This window comes from Suillus subalutaceus (assembly GCF_016647625.1).
Source record: "Suillus subalutaceus strain FC151 chromosome Unknown DFJ58scaffold_140, whole genome shotgun sequence".
NCBI classification, from domain to species: Eukaryota; Fungi; Basidiomycota; class Agaricomycetes; order Boletales; family Suillaceae; genus Suillus; species Suillus subalutaceus.
The window spans coordinates 115599-139422 of record NW_024540389.1 but is presented as its reverse complement, the minus strand read 5'-3'; the positions used below and the strand labels follow the sequence as shown (position 1 = coordinate 139422).

At 47.6% G+C, this 23824-nt stretch overlaps 9 protein-coding genes across 9 annotated transcripts; 4 read left to right on the top strand and 5 right to left on the bottom strand.

Moving 5' to 3' along the window:
- Nucleotides 1–442: 442 nt before the first annotated feature.
- On the top strand, nucleotides 443–2748 carry DFJ58DRAFT_718482 (cytochrome P450; the record flags this gene model as incomplete). Its single annotated transcript, XM_041384481.1, has 16 exons — nucleotides 443–566; nucleotides 618–715; nucleotides 774–912; nucleotides 962–1056; nucleotides 1115–1220; nucleotides 1267–1342; nucleotides 1404–1562; nucleotides 1583–1629; nucleotides 1687–1753; nucleotides 1816–1855; nucleotides 1918–2013; nucleotides 2070–2233; nucleotides 2294–2401; nucleotides 2454–2501; nucleotides 2562–2656; nucleotides 2678–2748. 16 exons carry the CDS (start codon nucleotides 443–445, stop codon nucleotides 2746–2748), a joined length of 1533 nt encoding a protein of 510 aa, XP_041238845.1.
- Nucleotides 2749–3212: 464 nt separating this feature from the next.
- Nucleotides 3213–5915, top strand: DFJ58DRAFT_718481 (uncharacterized protein; the record flags this gene model as incomplete). Its single annotated transcript, XM_041384480.1, has 14 exons — nucleotides 3213–3270; nucleotides 3511–3813; nucleotides 3866–3961; nucleotides 4013–4112; nucleotides 4163–4461; nucleotides 4644–4739; nucleotides 4807–4839; nucleotides 4878–4966; nucleotides 5019–5079; nucleotides 5210–5252; nucleotides 5308–5372; nucleotides 5521–5566; nucleotides 5634–5784; nucleotides 5844–5915. 14 exons carry the CDS (start codon nucleotides 3213–3215, stop codon nucleotides 5913–5915), a joined length of 1512 nt encoding a protein of 503 aa, XP_041238844.1.
- A 296-nt stretch (nucleotides 5916–6211) lies between these two features.
- On the bottom strand, nucleotides 6212–7304 carry DFJ58DRAFT_845560 (uncharacterized protein; the record flags this gene model as incomplete). The annotated part of the gene is made up of 5 exons (XM_041393167.1): nucleotides 6212–6448; nucleotides 6514–6635; nucleotides 6683–7007; nucleotides 7038–7109; nucleotides 7164–7304. The coding sequence occupies 5 exons, from the start codon at nucleotides 7302–7304 to the stop codon at nucleotides 6212–6214; spliced, it is 897 nt and encodes a 298-aa protein (XP_041238843.1).
- Nucleotides 7305–8898: 1594 nt separating this feature from the next.
- On the bottom strand, nucleotides 8899–10968 carry DFJ58DRAFT_859108 (uncharacterized protein; the record flags this gene model as incomplete). Its single annotated transcript, XM_041393989.1, has 8 exons — nucleotides 8899–9479; nucleotides 9537–9550; nucleotides 9621–9871; nucleotides 9928–10171; nucleotides 10222–10286; nucleotides 10341–10593; nucleotides 10662–10873; nucleotides 10939–10968. 8 exons carry the CDS (start codon nucleotides 10966–10968, stop codon nucleotides 9241–9243), a joined length of 1308 nt encoding a protein of 435 aa, XP_041238842.1. The 3' UTR covers nucleotides 8899–9240.
- A 182-nt stretch (nucleotides 10969–11150) lies between these two features.
- On the bottom strand, nucleotides 11151–11427 carry DFJ58DRAFT_733137 (uncharacterized protein; the record flags this gene model as incomplete). Its single annotated transcript, XM_041386253.1, has 2 exons — nucleotides 11151–11369; nucleotides 11419–11427. 2 exons carry the CDS (start codon nucleotides 11425–11427, stop codon nucleotides 11151–11153), a joined length of 228 nt encoding a protein of 75 aa, XP_041238841.1.
- Nucleotides 11428–13244: 1817 nt separating this feature from the next.
- DFJ58DRAFT_811443 (isoprenoid synthase domain-containing protein) lies at nucleotides 13245–14738 on the top strand (the record flags this gene model as incomplete). The annotated part of the gene is made up of 7 exons (XM_041391485.1): nucleotides 13245–13331; nucleotides 13366–13795; nucleotides 13847–13922; nucleotides 13969–14047; nucleotides 14105–14207; nucleotides 14262–14380; nucleotides 14431–14738. 7 exons carry the CDS (start codon nucleotides 13245–13247, stop codon nucleotides 14551–14553), a joined length of 1017 nt encoding a protein of 338 aa, XP_041238840.1. The 3' UTR covers nucleotides 14554–14738.
- A 936-nt stretch (nucleotides 14739–15674) lies between these two features.
- DFJ58DRAFT_733135 (uncharacterized protein) lies at nucleotides 15675–16867 on the bottom strand (the record flags this gene model as incomplete). Its single annotated transcript, XM_041386252.1, has 7 exons — nucleotides 15675–15755; nucleotides 15811–16053; nucleotides 16109–16145; nucleotides 16203–16419; nucleotides 16474–16581; nucleotides 16637–16789; nucleotides 16852–16867. The coding sequence occupies 7 exons, from the start codon at nucleotides 16865–16867 to the stop codon at nucleotides 15675–15677; spliced, it is 855 nt and encodes a 284-aa protein (XP_041238839.1).
- A 1036-nt stretch (nucleotides 16868–17903) lies between these two features.
- On the top strand, nucleotides 17904–19540 carry DFJ58DRAFT_101524 (isoprenoid synthase domain-containing protein). The gene is made up of 6 exons (XM_041378600.1): nucleotides 17904–18550; nucleotides 18600–18666; nucleotides 18722–18800; nucleotides 18942–19044; nucleotides 19101–19219; nucleotides 19277–19540. Exons 1-6 carry the CDS (start codon nucleotides 18013–18015, stop codon nucleotides 19346–19348), a joined length of 978 nt encoding a protein of 325 aa, XP_041238838.1. The 5' UTR covers nucleotides 17904–18012; the 3' UTR covers nucleotides 19349–19540.
- A 341-nt stretch (nucleotides 19541–19881) lies between these two features.
- Nucleotides 19882–21183, bottom strand: DFJ58DRAFT_916872 (uncharacterized protein; the record flags this gene model as incomplete). Its single annotated transcript, XM_041395500.1, has 9 exons — nucleotides 19882–20115; nucleotides 20155–20172; nucleotides 20242–20336; nucleotides 20504–20599; nucleotides 20658–20829; nucleotides 20909–20938; nucleotides 20971–20981; nucleotides 21024–21035; nucleotides 21081–21183. The coding sequence occupies 9 exons, from the start codon at nucleotides 21181–21183 to the stop codon at nucleotides 19945–19947; spliced, it is 708 nt and encodes a 235-aa protein (XP_041238837.1). The 3' UTR covers nucleotides 19882–19944.
- Nucleotides 21184–23824: the final 2641 nt, after the last annotated feature.

Here is a 23824-nt window from a genome sequence, read left to right as displayed (position 1 = left end):
ATGACTCGTGTTTGGTTCTTGGACCGCTGCAACGAAATTTGGAGAGCCGCTGGACTACCTGAGCCCTCAGGACACTGCTTTAGAATCGGGGGAGCCACGGAACTTCTCCTAAGGGGCACACCTCCAGACGTCGTGGCCATGCAGGGCAGGTGGAAGTCGAGAGCTTTTCTAGAGTATTGGCGAAAGATTGATTCAATTCTCCCTATGTTTGTCACTTCGTCTCTTTCGGACTCACGTGTTGCTATGGTCCAGTCATCAATGAGTTCATTTTCCCGTCGTTACCAAGTAGTCACTTAATTTTGCACCCTTTATCCCTGTTGTGTACACGCTGTTGGCGTAATCGCATTCGTTGTTCTCGCATCCTCGATTTGGGGGGTCGGATCCATACGATACATTGATAAAGCTGCCTTCACATGCTTTTTGAAACGTATCTCTTGTAATCATGGATTCTGTCTTTATCACTGCTGGTTTTGCAGCTCTAGCGATCGTCTATGGGGTGTACCGTCGATACTCTCATATCTCTTTGGCAGACGTTCCTGGCCCAGAGTCTGCATCGTTTATCATGGGTATGTCTATGATCTATTGCCGGATCCCTCCGCTGCTGATATGACCACCAGGGAATCTGAAAGAACTCTACCAAGGTCAGGCAGCGGATGCTGACTTCAAGTGGCAAGCTCAGTATGGGAATATCGTTCGGTTCAAGGGCTCTTTTGGCGTATGCAATGAAATCCACGCTTGCGGTATACATTTTCTGATCCTCCGCTGACTCATAGGAAGACCAATTGATGATTTCGGACCCGGCCGCCCTGCAATACATATTTGCAAAGTCAGCCTATCGGTTTCCCAAACCGCCTGATCGCCGCGTTCTCTCCCAGCTGATCAACGGAAAGGGATTATCTGGGCGGAGGGTAGGTCTTTAGCCACCAAATCAAAACGTGGAATCTGTAGTTAACTTTCGAAGGTGACGATCACAAACGACACAGGAGAATAATGCTCCCTGGATTCGGTGGACCGGAGTCCAAAGCCTTCTTATTATTCAAGAACTGCGCCGAGTCTGTAGGCATCGAAGTCACTGAATACTCTCAACTCCCGTCAATAACGTAAATTCTCACAGATGAGCAACAAATGGACGGAGACCATCAATAACTCTAAGGAGGGGTCAGTGGTGTTCAATATTCCTGTCTGGCTGTCCCGCGCGACCTTAGATGCTATCGGCGAAGGTATATGCTATCAGGGTACAGCACCTTTTTCTCATATCCTTTTCAGCTGCTTTTGATGTCCGCTTCAGCTCCATTGACGATAATGAAAGCGCCCTGCGCGCTCATACAGGATATGAATGTCAGTCTTGACTTTTGCCAAGCATCTGGCTTTCCCTTAACTGATCTGAGTTGAATTTGTAATAGGACTGACGTATTTGGATCCCCGTCAGATGGGGAGGTACTCTTTCAGGGGATTTCAAAGTATATCCCACGTCGAATTCTCGAATACTTCGTAGGAAGGGCCAAAACCCACGTATCGTGCGCATGCGTGAGAGGTAACTTGGCGACATCTGTTGCAAAGCAGTTGGTGAAAGACAAGGCAGAGATGATATTGGGGGGCAAGGCAGTCGAGATGTCTTTAGCTTACTTGGTGGGTCGTCGTTCTCAACAGCCTCATTCAGATCTAGGCCATCTAATTATAGCACAGTCAAAGCCAATATGGATGCAGATGCAAAGGCGAAGTTAACGGAAGAAGAGCTGTTTGCTCAGATGCGGTGGGTCCGTTCCGTTTGTCGTGATTGCACGCTTTCCGATCACAGATTGTACAATTACACAGTACTATCCTCCTCGCAGGTCATGAGACGACCTCGAACACTGTCAGTTGGGCACTTCTCGAGCTAGCCAGGCACCCTGAGATCCAATCCCGTCTCCGGGAGAGATATGGGAAACGGAAGCGGCTGTGCACGCACGCGGGGATGTCAACTTCACAATCGCTGATTTTGACGCTATGCCATATACTACTGCTGTGATGAAAGTGCGTAACGTGCTAACAATATTTGGGCTGTGGTAATATTGCGCTTGTTATTGTAGGAAGTTTTGAGATTTTGTCCTGTCATATCATGCAACACCGATGCGCCAGCCAAGATGACGTCCTTCCGTTGTCACAGCCAATCACCACGATCTGGGCACGTCATCCGTGAGCTACCAGTTCCGAAGGGTACCCGAATTGTTGCATCAATTGCAGCGTACAATCGGTATGAGGATTCACATAACGCCAACATACTTTCTTCTGACGGTGCGCTCATATCGGTTAGAAACAAGGAGCTCTGGGGCGAGGACGCGCACGTGTTCAATCCGGATAGATGGCTCAATGGCACAGCCAAAGAGAAGAAGGTGACGTCAATAGGAGTGTACTCCAATCTGTAAGCTTTGGTCTCTATCTTACAACACGTATGAACCCCAATTTTTTTCTAGAATGACATTCGGAGGAGGAGAGAGGTCGTGTATCGGATGGCGCTTCGCGTGAGTGTCAACGGCTTGTGTGGCAACGGTGGAGTGAATCTAATATGAATGTTCACTCAGGGTGATCGAAATTCAAGCCTTTCTTACGGAGATAGTTGGAAAGTTTGAGTTCGCTCCAACCGATAAAACCGAACTTATCGGCGGGAAGCTTGCTTGTTGATGGTTCCAACAGGAAGGTGAAGTTGAGAATGGTGTTCAACTGCCGTTGAGGGTTTCACTGGCACCACGCACTGGTAAGGGATGTTAAGCGTCGCTCCTTTTGCTTCCTGTGCCGAAGGCAGTGAGTAGAACGGGTGTTGGACTAGTAACTATCTCGGTGCCCAACGGTCACAGAATATTCGAAGATTAAAGCCATGCGTCATTGCCCAAGTTGGGCTGTACCTGATTCCTCTTGGCTCCTCAAGTTGCGAGTGTGCGGGACTCCATTGATCGACGTTATCAGATATTTACATACCTTGATAATAATACATATGCTTCAATGAGACAAGCAAAATCTCGTACATACACTACTGAAGTTTTGATCATAAACCATGGTCTCAATGTGAACTTTACCTTGAGGTTCAATAGCTAGCTCGCAGTGTTAGGAGTGGGCCGGGAAAAATAAACATTGAAGCCCTCTTGCTGCAGTAAAAACGTGACTGAGCAGTCGCGGTGAAAAAACCTGTTATTGAAACTCACGATAAGTTGCCAAGAAGGGCAAGACAGTCAGACATGGCGATTGGGAACGGATGGTGCACTGACTCGGAGAACCAGGCCTATATGAACTTACGTAAGTTGCAATAAAAATATAGCCGTGTGGCCTTTAACACACATTCCTCACTGCCCAGACGGGATATATTGAGTAGTCGCACTCATATCTTCTCATTGAACATCTGGATTCAAATAACTTTATGGACCGATGGTAAGTTGCTATTCCTGTGTACGCTACCTTGACAGCTCATGAGTGACATGATCCTCGAGACACATCATGACTATGTAGTTCTTCCGACGACGCGCGAGCCAAGGGAAGATGTCAACGAGGACGCCGACCTTATTCTAGAATCATTACTACGAGACAACAAGGGCGTCACGCTTGACACACCACATGGAGGCTCTCTAGTTGTTCATGAAGATGGCCATACCTATAACTATTCATACGGACCAAGCGGAATTCCAGGTCTAGTTCGCAATCGTTATGCTGTTGCGTGCGCAGCGTTTGCTGGTATTGGCGGTATTTCATTCGGGTATGACCAAGGCGTTATTTCCAATGTCCTCGTGATGAATGACTTTGTGACTCGGTGGCCAATCGGTCCATGGGAAAAGGGATTGATGAGTATGCAAAGCCGCGGTCTCATCAGGTATCTCACTCATATTGGAAATGATAGCTGCTGTTCTCGAACTTGGCGCATTGTTTGGTGCCATCACAAGCGGAATTTTGGCAGATAAGTATTGTAGACGTCATTCCATTTTCTTCGCATCCAGTGGGTCATTCGTTTATCCCGTAAAAGCGACCTAACCACGTGCCTTGTCAGTTATTTTCTGCCTTGGTTCGGGGCTTCAATGCGGGGCGCAGTCGTTGAATGATCTTATCATTGGGCGGGCAATTGGTGGCTTCGGAGTGGGGGCCCTGAGGTGATTTTGAAACTTGAATGGGTTCTACTTATGTAACTGAGTGGCGATAGCATGCTTTCGCCGCTTTACATGGCCGAGATTAGCTCTCCAGAGCTCCGCGGTTCACTTATGGCGCTTGAGCAACTCGCTATCGTCCTTGGAGTCGTTTGGTTTTTGGACAGGTTTTCTTACGAGACACAGTTCGTGTTTCTGTTACGAATTCCAATTGTTCTCATTTGTTGTATTGGGTTCATAGTTGCCGGATCTGCTTCATGGAGAATCCCATTGGCACTTCAGTTCCTTCCAGGTATCTCGCTCTGCCTCGGATGCTTTGTTCTACCACCTTCACCCCGCCTGCTGGTGCTCCATGGTTGTATCGATGACGCACGGAAAACTTTAGGCAAACTTCGTTTGCGCACTCCTGACGAAGCAAAGGAAGATCCGTTGATTCAGGCATTTTTTTTCCTATTTATGTCTGCATCAATGACGTAACATATATCATAGCTTGAGCTATTGGAAATGCAAATTAATGTTGCTCTCGTCCGACGAAAGGCAAAAGACGGACTCTCACGCGAACATGGACAACCCTCTTTGGCCGGGAGTACGTTATACGGACTCTTATTGGCATCATGATCATGTTCTTTCAACGTGAGTATCGTCAGGTGTCATTATTTATTGCGTGCGAGTCCGTGCCTGAACATGAATTGTGCTATAGAGTGGAGCGGCATTAATGCACTTCTTTACTATGGTCCAACTCTGGTCGAAAGCATAGGGATGCGCGGGGAGATACTGTCACACTTCTTGTTTCAGGTGGGATCGGAATTGTCCAATTTCTTGCAGTTTTCCCGGCCATCATATTTCTCGACCGGTGGGGTGTGTGCCTTTGTCTTTTTGTAACTTCGTGTTTTCTTAGTGCACTTCTCATAGGTCGTAAACCCCTTCTCAAAGGTTCTCATGCTTGTTCTTGAATCACCTGTGACTCACTGCAGTAAAGGCGGGGAAGCGCAATCATGGCTGTGTCGCATTCATGATCGCAATCTTAGTGTGTGCACCTGTTCATGATCAGCACATACTGAGCCACAATAATTCCTTCTTCTACAGATCCACCTTTTTTCAAGATGACTGGGGATCGAACACCATAGCCGCTTGGGTAGCGGTGTTGTAAGTTTTTTACCCCGCTTCCCTTCACTTATTCACGTGAAATGATCCCCTACAGTTGCATGTACATATTTACTGCAGCCTACGGCATGTCCTTTGGACCTATTGGTTGGGTTCTTCCTAGTGAGGTATTCCCTCTTTCTATGCGAAGCAAGGGGGTTTCCCTGTCAACAGCTTCGAACTGGACCAATAATGTTTGTTCCGTTGTCTGTTTCCGTAACTTGCACTGACATGAGACCCTCTTTTTCCCGCTGGCGCTCCCCTTGTGTAGTCTTGATTGGTCTGATCACACCGCCACTGATGGAGATGTCTTCTGCGTATGTCCTTCCGTATTCAGATATCTTGGCAGTGATATATTGTTTGCGGACCCGTATTCTTTGGCAGCGCGACCTTTATTATTTTCGCGTGCGCCTGTTTCGGGGCCTACCTGTGGTCTAATTATGTGGTGCCGGAGACGGCAGGTGTTTCTCTCGAAGAAATGGATGCAGTATTTGGTTCTACAGCGGGTCAGGAAGACCGCAAATGGACATTCGAGGTATGAGATTGTCCTGCTCAGTCTATGTACTAGTCTTCACATTCTGAACGTTATCCCAGCTGGAACGCGAACTTGGCCTGCACGCCCTGATTAAGGGTCTCGTCGCTTCAGACGCACTACGCCAAGAGTAAGCGACAATTCTAATAGATTCAACAAGATGTGGTATCTACGTATCTAGACGAAGCATGTTACCATGTTATCTGAATACGATGTGTACAGTATAGCGCACTAATACTTCGGATGGTTCCTGTCATTATACAAGTTTTCTCCAGAAATACGGACGGATTAGTGAACGTCCTGACTGATAATATGATTAAGATAACGAGCGCGTGTCAGGGCGTGGTGAGGAGCGTGGCAAGGAGCGCGTGGGTCGAGTTAATGAATTAAGGTGCAGTGATGTGAATGCTGTTGTGCTGCATCGAGGGAATTAATTGGAAGTAGTACGCCGCCGTCCTGTGAGAGTGCCGTATGCGTCCGAAAAGAGCTTGAGCTTCCCGGAAGGAGTATCAGGCGGGTCCTGTGTCGTTTGTTTGCGTTGCTGCGGCACGGGGAAGAAGTGCACCGAGTGATTCGCGTTTTGGTACAACATGCGTGACTCGGACTCTGCAAACATCATGCGCTGGGGAGATCGTGGCGTGTATGATTCGGGGGAAGGAAAGAACGACTTTGAATCCCGTGGTCAGACATGTGGTAAGACACGAGAAGCATCAGTAATTGCTCACAACTTACGCTCCACTTGCATGATGATGGGATCAGGGCCCTTTGGTCCGATTCTTCCGAATCGGTTTCCCTTTCCGTCTGTGGCTGCCACATCCATGGCTTCTCCTCTGGCTGGGCTGCAGCACCGGCAGCTGATCATCATCGTATACAGCTTCTGCCCAACAGATGTCCAAGAAACATTCCTTTGGAGCATAAAGAAGTTGCTCGTCTAGTGCGCCTAGACAGGTGACGTCAAAATCAACTTCACGTAAGGAGCTGTCAAAAATCCATATAGGGTGCGAGGGTTCAAGTCCCGCTGGCCCTGGGGTTACAGGTACAGGATCAGCGAAAATTGGACTCGAAGATTCCTGCGTGAGTGGGGCTTTGCGGCTCGTTTGAGTGAAGTAGGTACGAAGAAGTCTTTGGAGGGGGCGAAGGCGGACCCGGCGGGTGGAAGAAATCGATCGGTGTCGGTGAACGTGGGGGATCAGGATGTTCGTAACGATACTCGGGGAATAGGTGTGCTAAGGGAGTGTTGGGATTTGTGTTTGTACTCCCCTGAACGCGTCTGAGGTCGCTCGAGGGCGAATGAACGACTCTTCAATGGGAGAGTAGAATGGACTGAGCTGTAAAACTTGATCAGAAGCCTAGTAAACGAGGAGGAGCAAATCGGCACTTACAGGGAAGTCAATGCATGAATCGTCGATGCTTTTCCTGACAGATGTTGGGAAAGATATCTGGGCGACTCTCGTGAAGCGCGTCGCAAACCGGTCGCGAGGAGTGCATCTGTCAACAGTAAACTTTGTAGACTTCAAGTTCATCGTAAAGATTTTTTGCAAAGGAAGGAGGGAGAGGATTCGAAGGGAAATACAACAGCAAGCGCAGACCACCAATACCTCGGGAAGAGAGATAGGTTCGTCGCGAGGTTTCATCGCTATCTTTATCCAAAGCAAAGTATGGGCGTCAAACACAGCACTAACGTGAAGACCCGAAACCAACCTTATATGAAAATGAAACGTAATGTATTGCGTACTGCATGAGCTTCCCTGTTGAGAAGCAGGAATTGGACTGACAGAAGGGATTGAGGATCAGGGATCATGGGAATGTAACACGATGACTGTATGATAGATCAGGTTAATCCCTGCATGCGGTCATAATCGGCTCCCAAATGACCGAGTAGAACGAGCAAAAGGATGAGATCATCTTCTGCGGCGGAACGAGTGACTAGGCGACGACATGAGTAAAGGACATATATAGCCCCACGAAGTAAGGGTCAATTTTATGAGGTCTTCGAGTAGCCTAGGAGCCTCGACGACCCTTGATGGCGATCTATCACGCTAGTATAGACTCATACTAGGTGAAAGTTGAAAGCCGATTGGACGACACCTTGGGCATCATCCTCCATGCGTATCTTGACGAAAACTTTGTTGTTGTCGGCGCGACATGCCGTAGTTGAGCACGCCCACAGTGAAGTCAAACTTGAAGTTCTTATGGTTACACCAGCGGTTGCCTGACACGACAATATATGATGCGTCAAATCCGTAACATTGGGAGGAGGTCTTTCTGCCGATCGAAGGACGCCACCATGTCCAACATCAATTCCGCTCGAATGCACAAACGGAACTTGTTACGGGAGCGACTCGTCACGGTGTGTGGCCGCCGGGCACCATCAATCTAGCTATGGAACGTTAGCATTGTTTAAGATTAACCATACCCCATATTAGAGTGTTTTTGCTAGTTGTAATTGACTGTTCCGTCCATCGAGTCTGTTACCGCCTACAACAACAGCATGTTCAACCTTTCCTGGCCATTCAAACCTTTTCCACCAAATTTATCCACACTGTCGCACATCATAAGTGATGTTTGCTGCGTACATGTGTCGTCACCGTCGTGCGGGGAACGTCCGAGTCCTTGAGCTTGAGAGTTAACGCGGCTAGCAAAAATTATTAAAAATTACATAACTAAACGCAAGGTTGGTGCAATAAACTCAACGGGTCTCAAGTTAATGAAATCCTTCAAAAAACAAGTACTCTATTACTGCATAATAGTAATTAGTAAATATCACTGTCCGAGTAGTAAGCCTTCTTGACAGAATACGTGAAACTAACGTGTGCATCAAAACTGAAACCTTGCAAAACGTCAGTTGCTTGTTCACGAGGCCAATCAATTTGTGTTTCACAGTAACGCTCAAGTACACTTGCACAAGAAACGCTGTGATTACTCCGATATATGGCTACTGCACAAATAAACACATTGAAAAACAAACAACGCATAGGTCGCGAAAACGATGTGTAAGCCTCCACAGGGAGAAACGAGCTACGGTAGCGGTATAGGCGTGAGTTAAAGAAGAGAAATTAGCACATCGTCTCAGGTCGGATTCGGTATGGGACGCGATATGTGAGGTGTACAGTCCGCGTTGACGGGGTTAACGAGGCGTAAGTGAAGCAATGCAACGAGCGTGGGGTGTGCGAGAAGCACAATCGGACAAAGATATAAGTCAAGTGTGAACATGAAATGGAAAGAAAGTAAAAGATAAAGAAGACACAAAAGTGAGTAAAGTAACACTAACAACGGCCAGACTGAGAAAGCGAAGTGAATAAAGAACACAACAACCAATAGCCCAATGGGTCCCCCTCACGAGGACATCCGAGGCTATCCTTCCCATCCACTTGCTGTTGGCGACTTTTTCGAGAGGGAGATACGCGGGGTATAAGTGGGCACTTCCACAGCACACCTCACTCTCTAGGCGATCCATATTTAAATGGATGCTTCCATCTCCTCTGGGCCAGATACAATGACGTTTGCATTGTTCCCTTCGTCTTCAGGGTCCACAAACTGGGAAGACTCGATGGGCTCAATAGCGCTTGCGGGCTCTGCACTTGCTGGCCCATTTCCACTGGCGCTCCGCCTGACTGAAGAGCCACCTTGGGGACCCGATCGCGGCGGGTTCGCACACCGATCCTTGCCATGCGCAATACGCAAGTTGCATATTCCGGCTTAATCTTAATGCTATCGATGGCCTTAATAGCGTTAGAGATATTAGTGAAGTTGACGAAAGGCACAGTTCCTGAAGATAACAATGTCAGACACCATCGATCGCCAGCCAAGATAACGCACTTCTCCCTCAGGAAATTTACCAGCTCGATATCTCCAACTCGCCAAAGTCCCTCTTTAGCTTCTCCTCGTTGAATAATTCAAAGTCTTCAATGTTGCCCACATAAACGTTCCTGGTGGCCCCTGAGTGCACAGCGAGCGCAAGGCTAGGCGGCAGTGGACCGGAATTTTTGCCCCAACCAATCTTGAGCCGCCGGTTGTTCAAGGTGAGGCCTTGGTAGGATGCCACTTGGTAGAACGTGAACGCTGCTGCAGGGTCAACAAAAGTGACGAACTACCACCCAAATAGATCAGTAATGCATTTAAGACATGCCATAAAATATGACTGACGGCAATGTGCTTGTCCTGCATGTACCTCACGCTCTGCAACACACCACCACGAATAGCGTTGCACAAATCTTCAGTTGTTGTCTCAGGATGAATGTTGCCCAAGTAGACCGTGCGATTGAGGGTTTGACCACCTGTCATGTCCGTTGTAAAGGGATAAGGCGAGAATGGCGAACCAAAGTGATTCGGACCCGCAGCAGGGCTGAGATTTGCAGATTGAGCGACGAGAGATTGGGCGGTCGGCAGCCTGGGCAGCTTGTGCAGCAGCTTGCTGAGACTTGGGTATATATGCGCAACGATCCTTGCCGTAGTTGAACGCGTTTTCCAGCCCAAGCTGGCTCAGTAGGAAGCGTGTTAACCACCTAAATGACCGCGTATCGGCACCAGAATATGGCAAATTTTCAAATGCAGCATACCTTGGTAGCAACCGAGATACTCAAGAAATGTACGAACCCAATGTTCTTGTCACGGACAATTTTGACCTGATCAATCAGCCCGAACCGGCTGAGATCATCCCGCAACTGCTCTTCTGTCGTGTTTTCATCCAGGCCACCGAGGTATACGTTCCGGCTCGCGTTGCTCTGGCTGATCGCAAGGCTCACCTGCGCACTGACAGGAGATGGCTTTCCCCATCCGATCTTAAGTTTCCTGGCCGTGAAGGGAGAGCTTCTTGATGGTGGCGTCGGCGTGGAACGCCGCAGCGGTTGCACCGTCAAGAAAGGACAGGAAAAACACACGATTTTTCAGGAAGAACACGAATGGATTCGAGGGGGCCAAAGTGCACGAGGTTAAGTAGCTCATCGACAGAGGCGGTTGCGGGGAGGTTGCCAACATAAACGGTGCGACCAGTGGCATTGGTCGTTGCAGAAAGCGCGGCAGAGATAGCCGCCGGTGAGTAAGCACCTGGAGTCGGAGGAATGTTGACATTTAGAGAAGGTAGCCGAGATTGCTACACATGATACATATGAGATTAGCAATCGGACCCATTTCCGTGTCAATAACGACGGGATGTACCTGACCATAGTTTACCAGCCTGCGCACCATAGGGAAAAACCGCCCAACATGCTCATCCCGGGCAATCCCATGCCAAGCATGTTGTAACCAAAGCCTCCATATGGGCCCACACCGTTTGGCTGAGGTGTGTGCTGTTGCTGTTGCCTGGGCAAATGGGTTTTGGTGTGCGGGGGCTCATTTGAGGGTTCATGCCTGCACCATTGACAGCAGTGTTAATCGTAAGATTCGGGAGTAGAGTAAAGCTGATTGGAGAAGGCAGGAGATGAAGGTTGGAAAGGCTGGTTGATCTGAGCATGTGGACCATAACCATAATTGGCAAAGGCGTCGCGAGTAACAGTAGTAGGTGCCGCAGCGGAGGTAGCAGAAGCACTAAATGTGGGGGACCAACGTGCCTTTTTGGCATCAGGACCACCGACGGCATCCATAGACCTCTGTTTGACGGGTCAACTGTGCGATGATGAGATTGAAAAAAAGACCGACCTTCATCATGTCGAGATCAAAACCGTAAGAAGGGGTAGTGAGTTGCAAAAGCTGTTTGGGAGTCGTCCATATTTCCGGGTATGAGGTAGGAGAATGAAATGGATGAGAAGGAGAGCAACGGCGGAATGTATGTATTGAAAAAAACCGATGGACCAAGTTAGAAAAGGTTTTGCAAGGTATAATGAATGACAGGGAGGTAGAGAGCGTGGGTAGGGCAGAATGCTGTGATGTACTGTCGTAGTACTCGTAGTACTCGTAGCCTGCCCTATGCAAATGAGAGTGACTGATAATAATAAAAACACGCACAAAAAGATGGGCGAAGAGTGCGATCTGATATAGATAAACTTGCAACGAAGAACTGAACAGAAACGAGTCAGGACAAGTCTAGCACAAGAGCTAAGCCAGACACAAGTCCAAGACAAGATCGTCTCTTCAATTCACGGTCCCAGCGAAATAATAAACAAAGATCGCAGGAACGCGGGCGACGACGAGCAGCACCAAACGTGAATCCGAAGAAGAGAAAAAAAACAACCAACGACAAGCGAATTCGAAGAACGATGTAGCGGACGAACTTGTTTTTCACATCAATATCTGACTTTCCCACATAACGACGCACGGACCCATCGTTTCACGTTCATCATGACCTTCATCACTGAGGTCAAATATGCAGTTTGCTGGGATCGTGAAGAGAAGGAAGGCGAGCTTTATCAAAATTTCGATGCCCAAGATGATATCAGGTAAACTCGCCAGGATTCAGGCTCGTCGCCCTCTCATGAAGTTTAACCTTCCTCTGTCTAAAATCGCGGCAGGTTCTGATCACACCATAAACCTTATAAGGTGGGATTTTTGCAGTTCAAGACTGACTTTTTCCCCAAGTGACAGTACTAGGAAGCTCGCCCTTCTCGCTTCCGATTCATGACCTGAGGTGTAACATCCCTTTGTAAAATGGCTTTAAACACGGCATGTTCTGATCACGGAACGATCGTCATCTAAGGTAGAATTTTCGCAGCCTAGGTTAACTTTTGATTGATGGAATCAGAAAGGTCACCAGGATTCGCTCCTCACTTACAACCTCCCATGACCTAAGGTATAATCTCCACCCGTAAAATGCTCTAAAAACGCGGCTGGTTCTCATCACAGACAAATCCCAAGGTGAAATTTTTGCAGCCCAAGCTAAGTGACGTTCTAGAAGGTCGCTAGGATTCATGCTCAGACATAAGCTTGTCGTCTTCTCACTCCATGGCAGGTACTTACAGCCCCACCCTGTAAGTTGTTCTAAATTCGCGCCAAGGTTCTGATAGGTAGTGATCCCCCGCGTTGGCACGCTTATATCTTTACGAGGCATGCGAGCAAATCAGACTACATACAGTCAACGAGGAGCTCTGTCCGCGTTCGTCGTGGCAGAAATAACATGAGGCTACTGTGGTATCTCGTGGTTCTCACCAGGCTGGTATAGTCCTCTCGACTTGGAAAAGTCAAGCCTGCATGGAGGTCTGCATGATGGCGATTGCGTCCGTGATGCATTGATGCATGTACAAACATACCACCTACATATATTACTGGGTAGTGCTCTTTATCGCCGGGCCGCTGTCTCGTAGTGATCCACCAGCACGACGCGTTCGAGTTACATCTCACGTTATATCAACGCCAGCTATTCTGAAGGGAACGTTACCGGACCAAGTTACCGCGTAATACGTATCAGAGCGTATCATTTCAGATCATGACAGGCACTGATAGCTGGTTTCTCTCCGAGTGACCGGTGTGCTAGCCTACATATGTAGTTCAACGCCAATGGATATCTTTATATTCTCTCATCCATTTTTCCCATGTCGTCCACCCAGCGGTTTTCTCTTCTCAATTCATTGCCGTCCATTAATCTAGAGTCGCAATGGCCGCAGGCTAATGAATCACTCGTATTGGAACCCTTTACATATATTACCCTCCAAGCCCGGCGAGGAAATCCGCACACTGCTCATCGAGGCTTTCAACATATGGCTTGCAGTCCCTAGCGACCAACTCGAGGTCATAGACCGTGTCGTTCAAATGCTGCATAATGCGAGCTTGATGCTCGATGACATAGAGGACGATGCGCAGTTGCGAAGGGGACAGCCTGCGACGCACAAGATATACGGCATCCCGCAAACTATTAATACCGCCAACTACGTATATTTCTCAGCTTATAAGGAGCTCTCGAAGCTGAGGAGACCAGGCGGGGACGAGGGCGAGAATGCGGTGAGGGTGGTGGGCACTAGCGATTTGGATTTGGTAGTTACGGAGGAGCTTTTGAATTTACACCGTGGGCAGGGTTTGGAAATCTTGTGGCGAGATTTGTTGCAGTGTCCAACGGAGGAAGAGTATATATCTATGGTTAACAACAGTAAGTCCAGGTCCCTTTTCAGCACTTTAAACACTAACTTTCTGGGCTTAGAGACGGGGGGTGGATTTAGGATAGCTGTCAAGTTGATGATGGCGCACGCAACGAAGAACCTCGACATGCGAGTCCTGTCCCTCTATGCATATCTCGTACTTAGTTGCTCATGACTTCCTCAGCGATTTCGTCCCTCTGGTAAATATTTTCGGAGTGTATGTCAAGATACGGGATGACTACATGAACTTGCAAAGCACAGAGGTAAGCCTGCATAGCGTATTATTCCTACCAGAAGCGAAAGCTCAATATGCTCTACAGCACAGCGACAACAAGGGCTTCGCAGAAGACCTCACCGAGGGCAAATTCTCCTTCCCAATCGTTCATGGAGTACGTGCGGACGAACAGAATCGAGTTGTTATGAGTGCGTAGATAATACTGATCTATGTGCATGAATTGATTGGCTGCTATCATACAGACGTGCTACAAAAACGCCCTACGACACCGACCCTGAAGCATCACACAGTTGACTACCTCCGCACACAGACAAAGTCGTTTGACTACACACTTGCGGTGATGAGCACCTTGGAGCGGCAGGTCTGTTTGTCTTCTGTGCCTACACGCTTCCCGCTGAGTTTTACATCTAGGTCCGGGAGGAGATTGCACGCCTTGGCGGTAATCCCCAGCTTGAGAAGATATTGGACGCCCTGCATGTGGAACATGATTTACATGATTCAGGTGGGTGTGTAGATGAAGGAGTTGTACCTTGAGTCGAGAGTGAATCTTGGACTTGTGAATATGTGGAGTTTTCACTCGTATCTGGGAAGTACAAGCCAGGCTGGTCTCGAGTTTGAGTGGGGTTTTAATGTACTGATTGATTGTACTTACTTGCTTTCAGCGTTGAATTGGTTTGATGTTATACCATAACATCCACTCATGGATAGTTCTTTGGAGGTTCATCTCAACTGGGGAAGCCTCCTGGCCAAAGTGATTGCCACAACAGAATCGAAATCTGTTTCTCTTGGATCACGCAGGTTCAAAACCTGCTGATTACAAGGTTTCTTTTTCTATCGGAACACACCTTGACATTGACTCATGGATGGTTTTCTTGGACGCTTATCCTATCTGGTGTTACTAGCTAAGTGGCTACCACAACAGAATCAAAATCTGTTTCTCTCTCTCGGAACACCGTGACACTTTGACATTCACTCGTCGACAGTTCCTCGGTTATTTATCTCAACTTTGTCCTGGCCATGTAATGAACCACCAGTGGGTTTTAGTAGGTATTGCGTGTCAGTTGAGTCCCACAGTACATAGAAATGGGTCTGCGTAAATGCATTCCGCCCTGACAGGTTGAAATCCCTGTATCCCTGGTTGCAATTCCTGGCACACTGACGGGCCGACCGGGGTTGACTTTGTCAGTTGCTAGAAGCCAGTGGTCTCGAGCCACAACGTTCTACCAAGAAAAACGACAGTTACGGCCCGAACCTAGTCACCTGCGTAGCGCCTCTTAACTCCCCACACCTGCAGACTGGTTTTGAATCCGGAAACACAAGTGCAAATGAAAAACGACATTTGCGTCAGATCTTCCAAAAGCGATTCATTTATTCTACCCCGCATAATCATTTGAACGTTCTCATGGCATGATAACTCCACTTCGTCGCGACATTGGAAATGAGCATTTTCATTGAAAAAATTCAAATTTATTGTCCTTTGGGGTCGAAGGACATACACGCGGGGGGACTTACTCCGGCTTAACTATCAAATAAGTACGTAACTTTCTGGCTCTACAGGACAATTTGTATTTATGCTGCAAATTGCGAACCAGACCTCCTGACCAGATCGAGTCGCAAATTTCCAAGAGCTCAGCAAAATGAATAAAATTGTATTTTCAACCGGCGGAGGACGAGAGTTTGAAGCAGTGATCGACGATCAATCCAACGCAGACCATCGTCCCGCCGTGGCGACCTACCTGGAGTACCACACATATCAGAATTGGGGTACATGGATATGGCAGCTAGACGCACTGTGAAATTTTTCCAGCAGTCTCTGGGATCATTATGATCAAAGGACAATATGTGCCAGAGACACAGGAGGAACGGGGCAAGGGCACTCATCATATAGAACGGAAGGCCCTGGTCGTTCAAGTAACCAGCCCACAAAAGACACACAAAGAAGGTCGTATCAAATAATGTCAATACAGGACGAATGGCTTTGCCCAAATCGACTGCCATGGACTTGACGCCGGCCTTCTCGTCGTCCTTCTTGTCCTGAGCGATACGATCAGCACATACCTCAGAGTGGAAGAATTTTTCAGGTGGTCACCTGGCATGCGTAAATGGTGTCGTAGATGCAATTCCAACTAAGGAGGTATTACTATCAGCATGACTCAACGAAATTTACCTTCCTCCGCACTTACCAGCACGGTGCAATTGCTATGTTCAGGATTATACCCCAATCATAATGGTCAGTCGTTGCAACCCACGTTCCTGGGACAGCCCAGCTAGAAGAAAAGCCTTGGAACAAGATATGATGGAATACTTTTCCATGCAATGGAAAGTCATACCGAGGAACAAAGAAGGCCAGTTCATCCAACGCTTCATCAACGGATACGTCGCGATACAAACGGGGATAGTCTGTCAGAGAATTTTCGACATTTCTTGAGCGATCTGCTCACGCTTTGGTTCCACAAGTTGAAAACAAGTAGAAGAGGGCGGCAACGAGTTGAACAACCAGAAGTGCTGAAGCCTCTGTCCTAGTGACAACTCCTGATGCAATCGGTCGGCCCTGTGAGCGTTCTATTCCGCATTGAACACATCAAGATATCACAGTCGAGATTGGACTAAGACCTACCAACCTTGCGATCGAGATCGCGGTCAAGCATGTCATTTAGGACACAGCCTGCGCTATGCACCAGTATGCCCAACAATGCAAAAAATAAAGTATTCTTAACAACTTCGTTCACCGGTAACGCCAGACGATAGGCCGCCGATAGGAAGGCCCAACCTAGACATGATGTCACAAGTTATGGTTAAATAACAAGGCGGCTGCATCATCTTCCATCTTACCGAAGGGCCAAAACATGAAGTCGCACCCTACTAGAAACCAGTGGAGCCTGGTGAGCTTGAATAATGCTCTTGTTTTGGAAGGCATCTCAGCATGTAAGGTATGTGACGGCGGAAGAAAAAATTAGCAACATCCTGGTAGCAATGCTCATTATTATAGGTGACCCTGTGTGAGGTAGTACCGTACTATCGGTTACCGTTCGTCTAGCCAAAGCGCTCTTTCAGCGACCGCCGCTTTCAAGCTGCTTCTTTCCTCGATTTCGTTTGATGGGATGGCAACTTAAACTACTTACCCGTGTAAATCACTCTCACTGCCAGTGGCAGAGCAGCCAATCATGATTGTGGCATAATACGCCGTTGGAAAAAATGTGCCTGCACACCAGCTCCATGCAGCACCGAGTTAGTTTAATGCGGAAAAAACTGTCAGGACTTAGGTATATGTTATATATGTCCTGTCACTCCTGTGATCAACCCCGACTGGACTCGGAGGAGCGAATACTATGCACATGTTTACAGGTGTTTGCGAAACTAATGGCAATGATTAAATAATGTCCATTCTTATAAGTACTGTAACACTTACATAAGCAACCATCACTGAAATCAACGTTTCAACCATGACCCTACGGCCGCAAGCCTGAGTACTCTATCGTACGAATCATTGACACATTTGCAGGGATATTCGAGATGTGGCACCACTGCAATGAGCTACGTGGCAGTTTCCCGGTTACTGATAGAAGATTGGCAACTTGCATGCTTAGTGGCAGGGCGTTCAGTGCGCAAGTAGCCGCCAAGTCTGTGGTGCTGCTGCTGGTTATATCCACCATTCGAGTACGCCGGATCTCATCAGTGGCTGGCTGGCCAACTTACTGGAATCACCATCATCATCTCAGGGTATGTTCATGAACTTCGAAAAAAAAAAATACCGCCACCCCAACACCAGTCATTTCCAGGATCATATCCTCACAGGCTCTCCATAATCATTAAGAACCTGTTTAAACGCGTACTGTGTCACGGGTTCTCGAAGTGGAACTTTTTGGGACCATAGGTACAGCTTCTTTGCGGCGAGCGCTTCCGGAAGTCGGAGCCAGCACCAGCACATTCAAATTTCCTGCTACTACATAGGACTGCATCAGTGCGGTCTTTTTATCTGCTTCTGTATCCCCAATGTCGTCCTCCCAGTTTTCTCTGTTCGATTTGCTCTCATCCACACTAGACTCGCAATGGTCGCAGGCGAATGAATCACTCATATTGGAACCCTTTACCTATATTTCCTCCAAGCCTGGCAAGGGAGTCCGTACACTGCTCCTGGAGGCTTTCAACATCTGGCTTGCAGTCCCGTGCGATCAATTCAAGATCATAGACCGTGTTGTTCAAATGCTGCACAATGCAAGCTTGATGATCGATGACATAGAGGATGACGCGCAGCTGCGAAGGGGACAGCCTGTGACGCATAAAATATACGGCGTCCCGCAAACTATTAATACCGCCAACTACGTATATTTCTTGGCCTATAGGGAGCTCGCGAAGCTGAGAAGACAATGTGAAGATGGGGGTGAGACGAGGGTGGGAGGCGCTAAAGATTTGGATCTGATAGTCACAGAAGAGCTTTTGAACTTACACCGTGGGCAGGGGATGGAGATCCTGTGGCGGGATTTGTTGCAGTGCCCAACGCTGGAAGAGTATACTTATATGGTCAACAATAGTACGGCTGTTCCACTTTGGCATGCTACATTCTAACTTTCGGTGTGCAGAGACCGGCGGTGGTTTTAGGATGCCTGTCAAGTTGATGATGGCGCTCGCAACGAAGAACCTCGATGTGTGAGTCTTCTCACTCTAAGCATATGTTGTAAACAGCTGCTCATGAAATCTTTAGCGATTTTATCCCTCTGGTGAATATTATTGGGGTGTACTTCCAGATTCGGGATGACTACATGAACTTGCAAAGTACAGAGGTAAGCTTGCCATTGTCCTGCGCTTGTACCTAGAGTGTCTATCAACAAGCGCCATCTGGCCACGACGCATTCCGGATCACTCATGGTCCATCCGTAGTTTATGATTCAAACTAGATGAAAGAGCTTAAAGGTGTTATCCAGTACAACGACAATAAGGGCTTTGCAGAAGATCTCACAGAAGGCAAATTCTCCTTCCCAATTGTTCACGGAGTCCGTACGGATGACCAGAATAAAGTCGTGACGAGTGCGTAGATGATCTCAACATCTAGGTGCATCGATTGATTAACCACCGTCATACAGGCGTGCTACAAAAACGTCCAACCACACCCACTCTGAAACACCACGCCATTGACTATCTCCGGACGAAGACAAAGTCATTTGATTACACGCTTGTCGTGATGCAAAGCTTAGAGCAACAGGTCCGTTTGTCTGTTGTGCCTGCACACTTGCTGCTGAGTTTCTGTTTTGTAATTCAGGCCCGGGAGGAGATTGCACGCCTTGGCGGGAATCCCAAGCTCGAGATGATGCTTGATGTCCTCCACGTGTGAAAAATGATTTGCGTGGAATGGAGATCATGGCCTTCAGCTCAAGTCGCAAGCGAAACTTGGACTTGTGAAATACTGACTACGTCCTTGAGGAGGTGGAATTTTGTAGTCACCGTGACTCGGCTAATCACGAACCTGACTGGTGTTTCTGAATGTATTGCAGTTCTTACACATCATGTTTCTGCTTTATTGGCTAATGTGTGCTTACCCACTTGACAAGGAGGCGGGTCGTCGCGGGTTTCAAACCGACACTAACGATGAGTAAGTATTGGCCCCCTTGGCGGGACTGGGACATTGGGCTCGAGGGCAAAGATAATATCGAGGTGATCACACCGAGCGCTAATAGCCGATTAACGCACGTTAGGGCATTAAGATGCTAATTAGTCATGCTCTGGCGAGGATTTCTTACTTTCGTTGGTATGGTGGACGATAGGTTACGGTTCGATTTGCCGATTTGCCGCGACTTATTTGGAAGTCCGATCGATGTTTATTCTAGTATTACAAGTATACCTAGGTATACCTGTATATAAATTCGTGTCACACTCAGTGCATTCCTTGCTTGCAGACCGCTGCAGATGACCGTTTGACCTGCAAGCACCTCACGCAACTCCCACAACCTCTCGCTGACCTCTCGCCTCTTGCAAGTGCAGCATGCGGAAACAGGCGCCTGTGAGACTCCCACACCCTTGCAAGGCCGTAGTGAGCCGCCTAACCGTCGAGTCTCTGCCGATGCGATTAGCTTGGACGCGGGCATTGTTAAAATGCTGCAACTGTTGCGGTAAACGTGAGGTGTATTTACACTAACTTACTATGCACTTGCTTTGTCGCTGCCATCTGCGTATATGATGCATTTATCAAAGTTGAAAGCATTGAACAACTTCACATGATGAGCTCACTCGGTACTTAGTATTTTGAACTGCAGCACTGAAGGCTAATATGCGGTGAGAATTGTCTTCTCGTTCCTTCAGATTGAAAATTCGGGCTTCGGTTTCTGGATTCTGAGGCGGACAGGTTGGGCCAAAGAACTATGTTTGCTGCATTAAGCATGCATATGATACCGGTGCCTTTCATTCGTCTCACTCGTAGTTTGTACTATGATCATTAATGAACCAGAGGGTGCCGTGGCACCTCATTTTTGATGGGTTCTGTCAATTTAACCTCCATCGCCCTCATCCATGTCCGTTGTACTCGTTCCTGAAGTGGCAAGCTGCTTTGAATGAACAACCTCAAAGTAAATGTGCATTTTCCCGCTCCCTGCACACTTCCCGCCCATCGCAAATAAATCATATCGAGCATCCCCTGCGCTACACACTATTGCTAGTTGATATATGGACGCGCTCCTGAAAAGCAATTGAAGTCATAGCGGTTGCTGTATCAGAGTTAGCCACGAGCTCAGCGTGATATTCTCGAACACCGAGGATGAGGGATGATCCTAGCACAAACATCTGCACGACCTGGAATATCTCAGCGAGACCAAAATAAATCTGAGGGTCCAGGGAATATATGTCCAATAGAAATGATGAATCATGGTTGGATGTAGAGGTCGGTGACAGATCAGCGTACCGCTAAGAGTGTTGAAGAGAAGAAACCGATCTGGAAGCAAGAGATAGCGAAAAAAAACTAACACGCGAAAAACCTTAGCAGAAAATGAGAAGCCACATTGACATTATGAACTCACCTCGCAAAGTAACTAACGTGAGTTTGCATCAACACCGTGAAACAGTCCCAATTATACCTCCTGTTGAGTGTCGTCGCAGTTCACGGAATTGCTTTACAGTAATCCAGACCGCGAGACACAGTGCAAGGACCTCCCATACGGTGGAAAGTATCCAAGTCATGGAAGACAGAAATATAGAATCTCCCGCGTAGCCAATCATGCACCGATGGGTGCCGGAGAGAATGAATGCCTCTCATTTCATACATAACCAAAGCTTACCTCCTGCAATCTGCATCGTTATTATTGCGACCATAACTGCGTCGGCAATTCTGATGGCCACAAAGATGATAACGAGGCATGTCAGCACCTTTCTAGATCTCTGATACATGGTATGCAACCGAGCGATCATAATGACTTGCATGATGTTTCAGTCAAGTCAAATGTCATGGAGGTGTATAGCTCACCGCCCAGTATTACATTTACAACCTCACCCATCCAATGAAGTGCATCATAGATGATAAGGCCTGACAAATCCAGTAACATTAGTTATCAGCTTCGGAAGATCACAGACTCTGAAACAAACTCACAACTGTGGAAGTCGTTATGTTCAATCAACGAGTTGTTCGAGAATCTCACTCACCTCTGCATGGTAGTTCAGTTGTTGGACGAGAATGGAAGGCATCGGTGTGAGATGCTCACTCCAGTCGCCGGAAATTGTTGGAACACTGACTGTATGCTGCCCATCACAAGAAAGAAACAGGGTCTATGCGAGGATACACACCCAACATGTACATTCTGATTGTGAGAGATGGGTAATGAGCACAACATCAATAGCTTAAACCTCCAAACGTACACAGCATACCCCATTCCAGCATAGCGCACCTAGAATAGTCAGCAAAACTTGGACTTGCTAAGCGTAAATGTTGAAATACAAGGTACATACACCGAAATAGAGTAAGGTCATTAGGGACCAGCGTTGCCTCTGCCGTGAACAAGTTGTATCTTAACGTTGTTCTATTGATGTGGGAGTCCAGATCAGTTCAACCTGCAACACAATTCTAAGCGAGTTGACTGCCCCAGTAATGGATTCGAACATACCTCTTGTCCAAATGGTAAGCACTGAGAATACCATAAGGATATCAGTGGTTCTTTTATACTTAATCTTGCTCACCCCAATCGTACATTACCCCGACAGAGGCAGCAACTGCGAAATTAGAGTCAAGGTGAATCGAATCATCACCGTCATCATGCGGCTGACTCTCCACGAAGCTACAAAACAGCTGCCAATAAGACTTGCATTGATAAGTGGTCACCAAGTAGGATTATTTGAAACTAAGACCATACCATTAGAAGATAGGAGCGAGCGAGCGGAGGAACTTGGTGGACGGATAACAATCGCATTCGTGCTTGATATACGACAATCCAGTGTTTAAATCACCAAAGTGAGATTTGAGGAATGATATCTGATTGATCGAAGTGTTTCAGCCCAAATTCCAGTGCAAAGACAATGTGCATCCAGGGATTCCAATGGGATCAAGATAAAAGTTGTTGGTAAGATCGCAACAGTGACTCGCGAAGAATGTTTGAATGCCGCATATGATTTGGGCGCGGTGCCCGTGCGATCTTCGAAACATTCTGGCTACAGTGTCCAGTGTGCGATGCAACGTTCAGCCCCGACCCATTAATAAAACCATGTGGTTCGTTGACCCAACACAGGTTTGAACGGCACCGTGCACGTCGAGCTCGTGACAGACGCTGACTATAATTATTAACACAAAGGAGCTGGAGTGGAGTACATGCCTGAGCCAAAGTGGAGCAGAAGAGGGGTTCGGGTGGGACGCGCATGGCATGGCGTCGACGTGAATTGGTTCCGCGGGATCAAGTGCTCCGAGTCCGTTCTTACAATATGTAGATAGATATCTGCTGGCCGTGTACTAGTAACTTGCAAATAATCGTCGCCTCGATTTGATTTGCCTCTGCGGCATCACTACAGTAGTATGATACTAGTATTAGTATAGCCCAGAAAAAGATCTGGCGCTGCTGCTCCTTGTTATTACTATTTCATCAGGCCAAGGTCCCATGCTACTCGAGTCTCGGACATGTGCAGCGGTCTGCAAGTATGGTAATGCATTGAGAATGTGACACAAATTTGCATGTATGCCTAGGTATGCTTGTAATACTAGAATAAACACCGCGCGGACTTTCAAATAAGTCGCGGCAAATCGGCAAATCGAACCGTAACCTATCGTCCACCATACGTTGGTGGGTGCGCCAACCAGTCGCAATGTAACTTCACCTGTAGGTCATGCGGAGCCTTCCTCTGATCGTAATGTTATTCAATACGGTGTAGCGCTCACTGTAAGATATAAGTACAACAAATGCGGCACGTCAAGCTTTGGGCGCTTCAGCTGCACATCGTGTCCCGCCATGCTTGATTTATATGATGAAAGAGGTTCAGGCACACTGTCGGCCTTCGAAACACATGTGCAGCATGACGACCCGGAAGCGTGATGTGCTACTAACGTAGAGAGGCCTTAGTGACACGGTCGGCCGTGCTAATAGATGATTGCTGCTCCATAGCCTTTTAAGGACACTAACCAGTATTGCGGTTGTAGCACTAGACTACAGGTACTAGTAGTAGCCCTGGAGTTGAGCCCGGAATAACTCTGATGACTAATGCCGCGTAATAGTTTTTAGTAGTAAAATGCGTTCGTGCCGGACGCCTGCATGCCCAAGTCAAGGTTTCACTTAGCCTTTGCGATAAACATGCTTAGTAGTAGCGTCGCTTTGCTGCGGTGCCGACTCACCATAAAACTCAGATG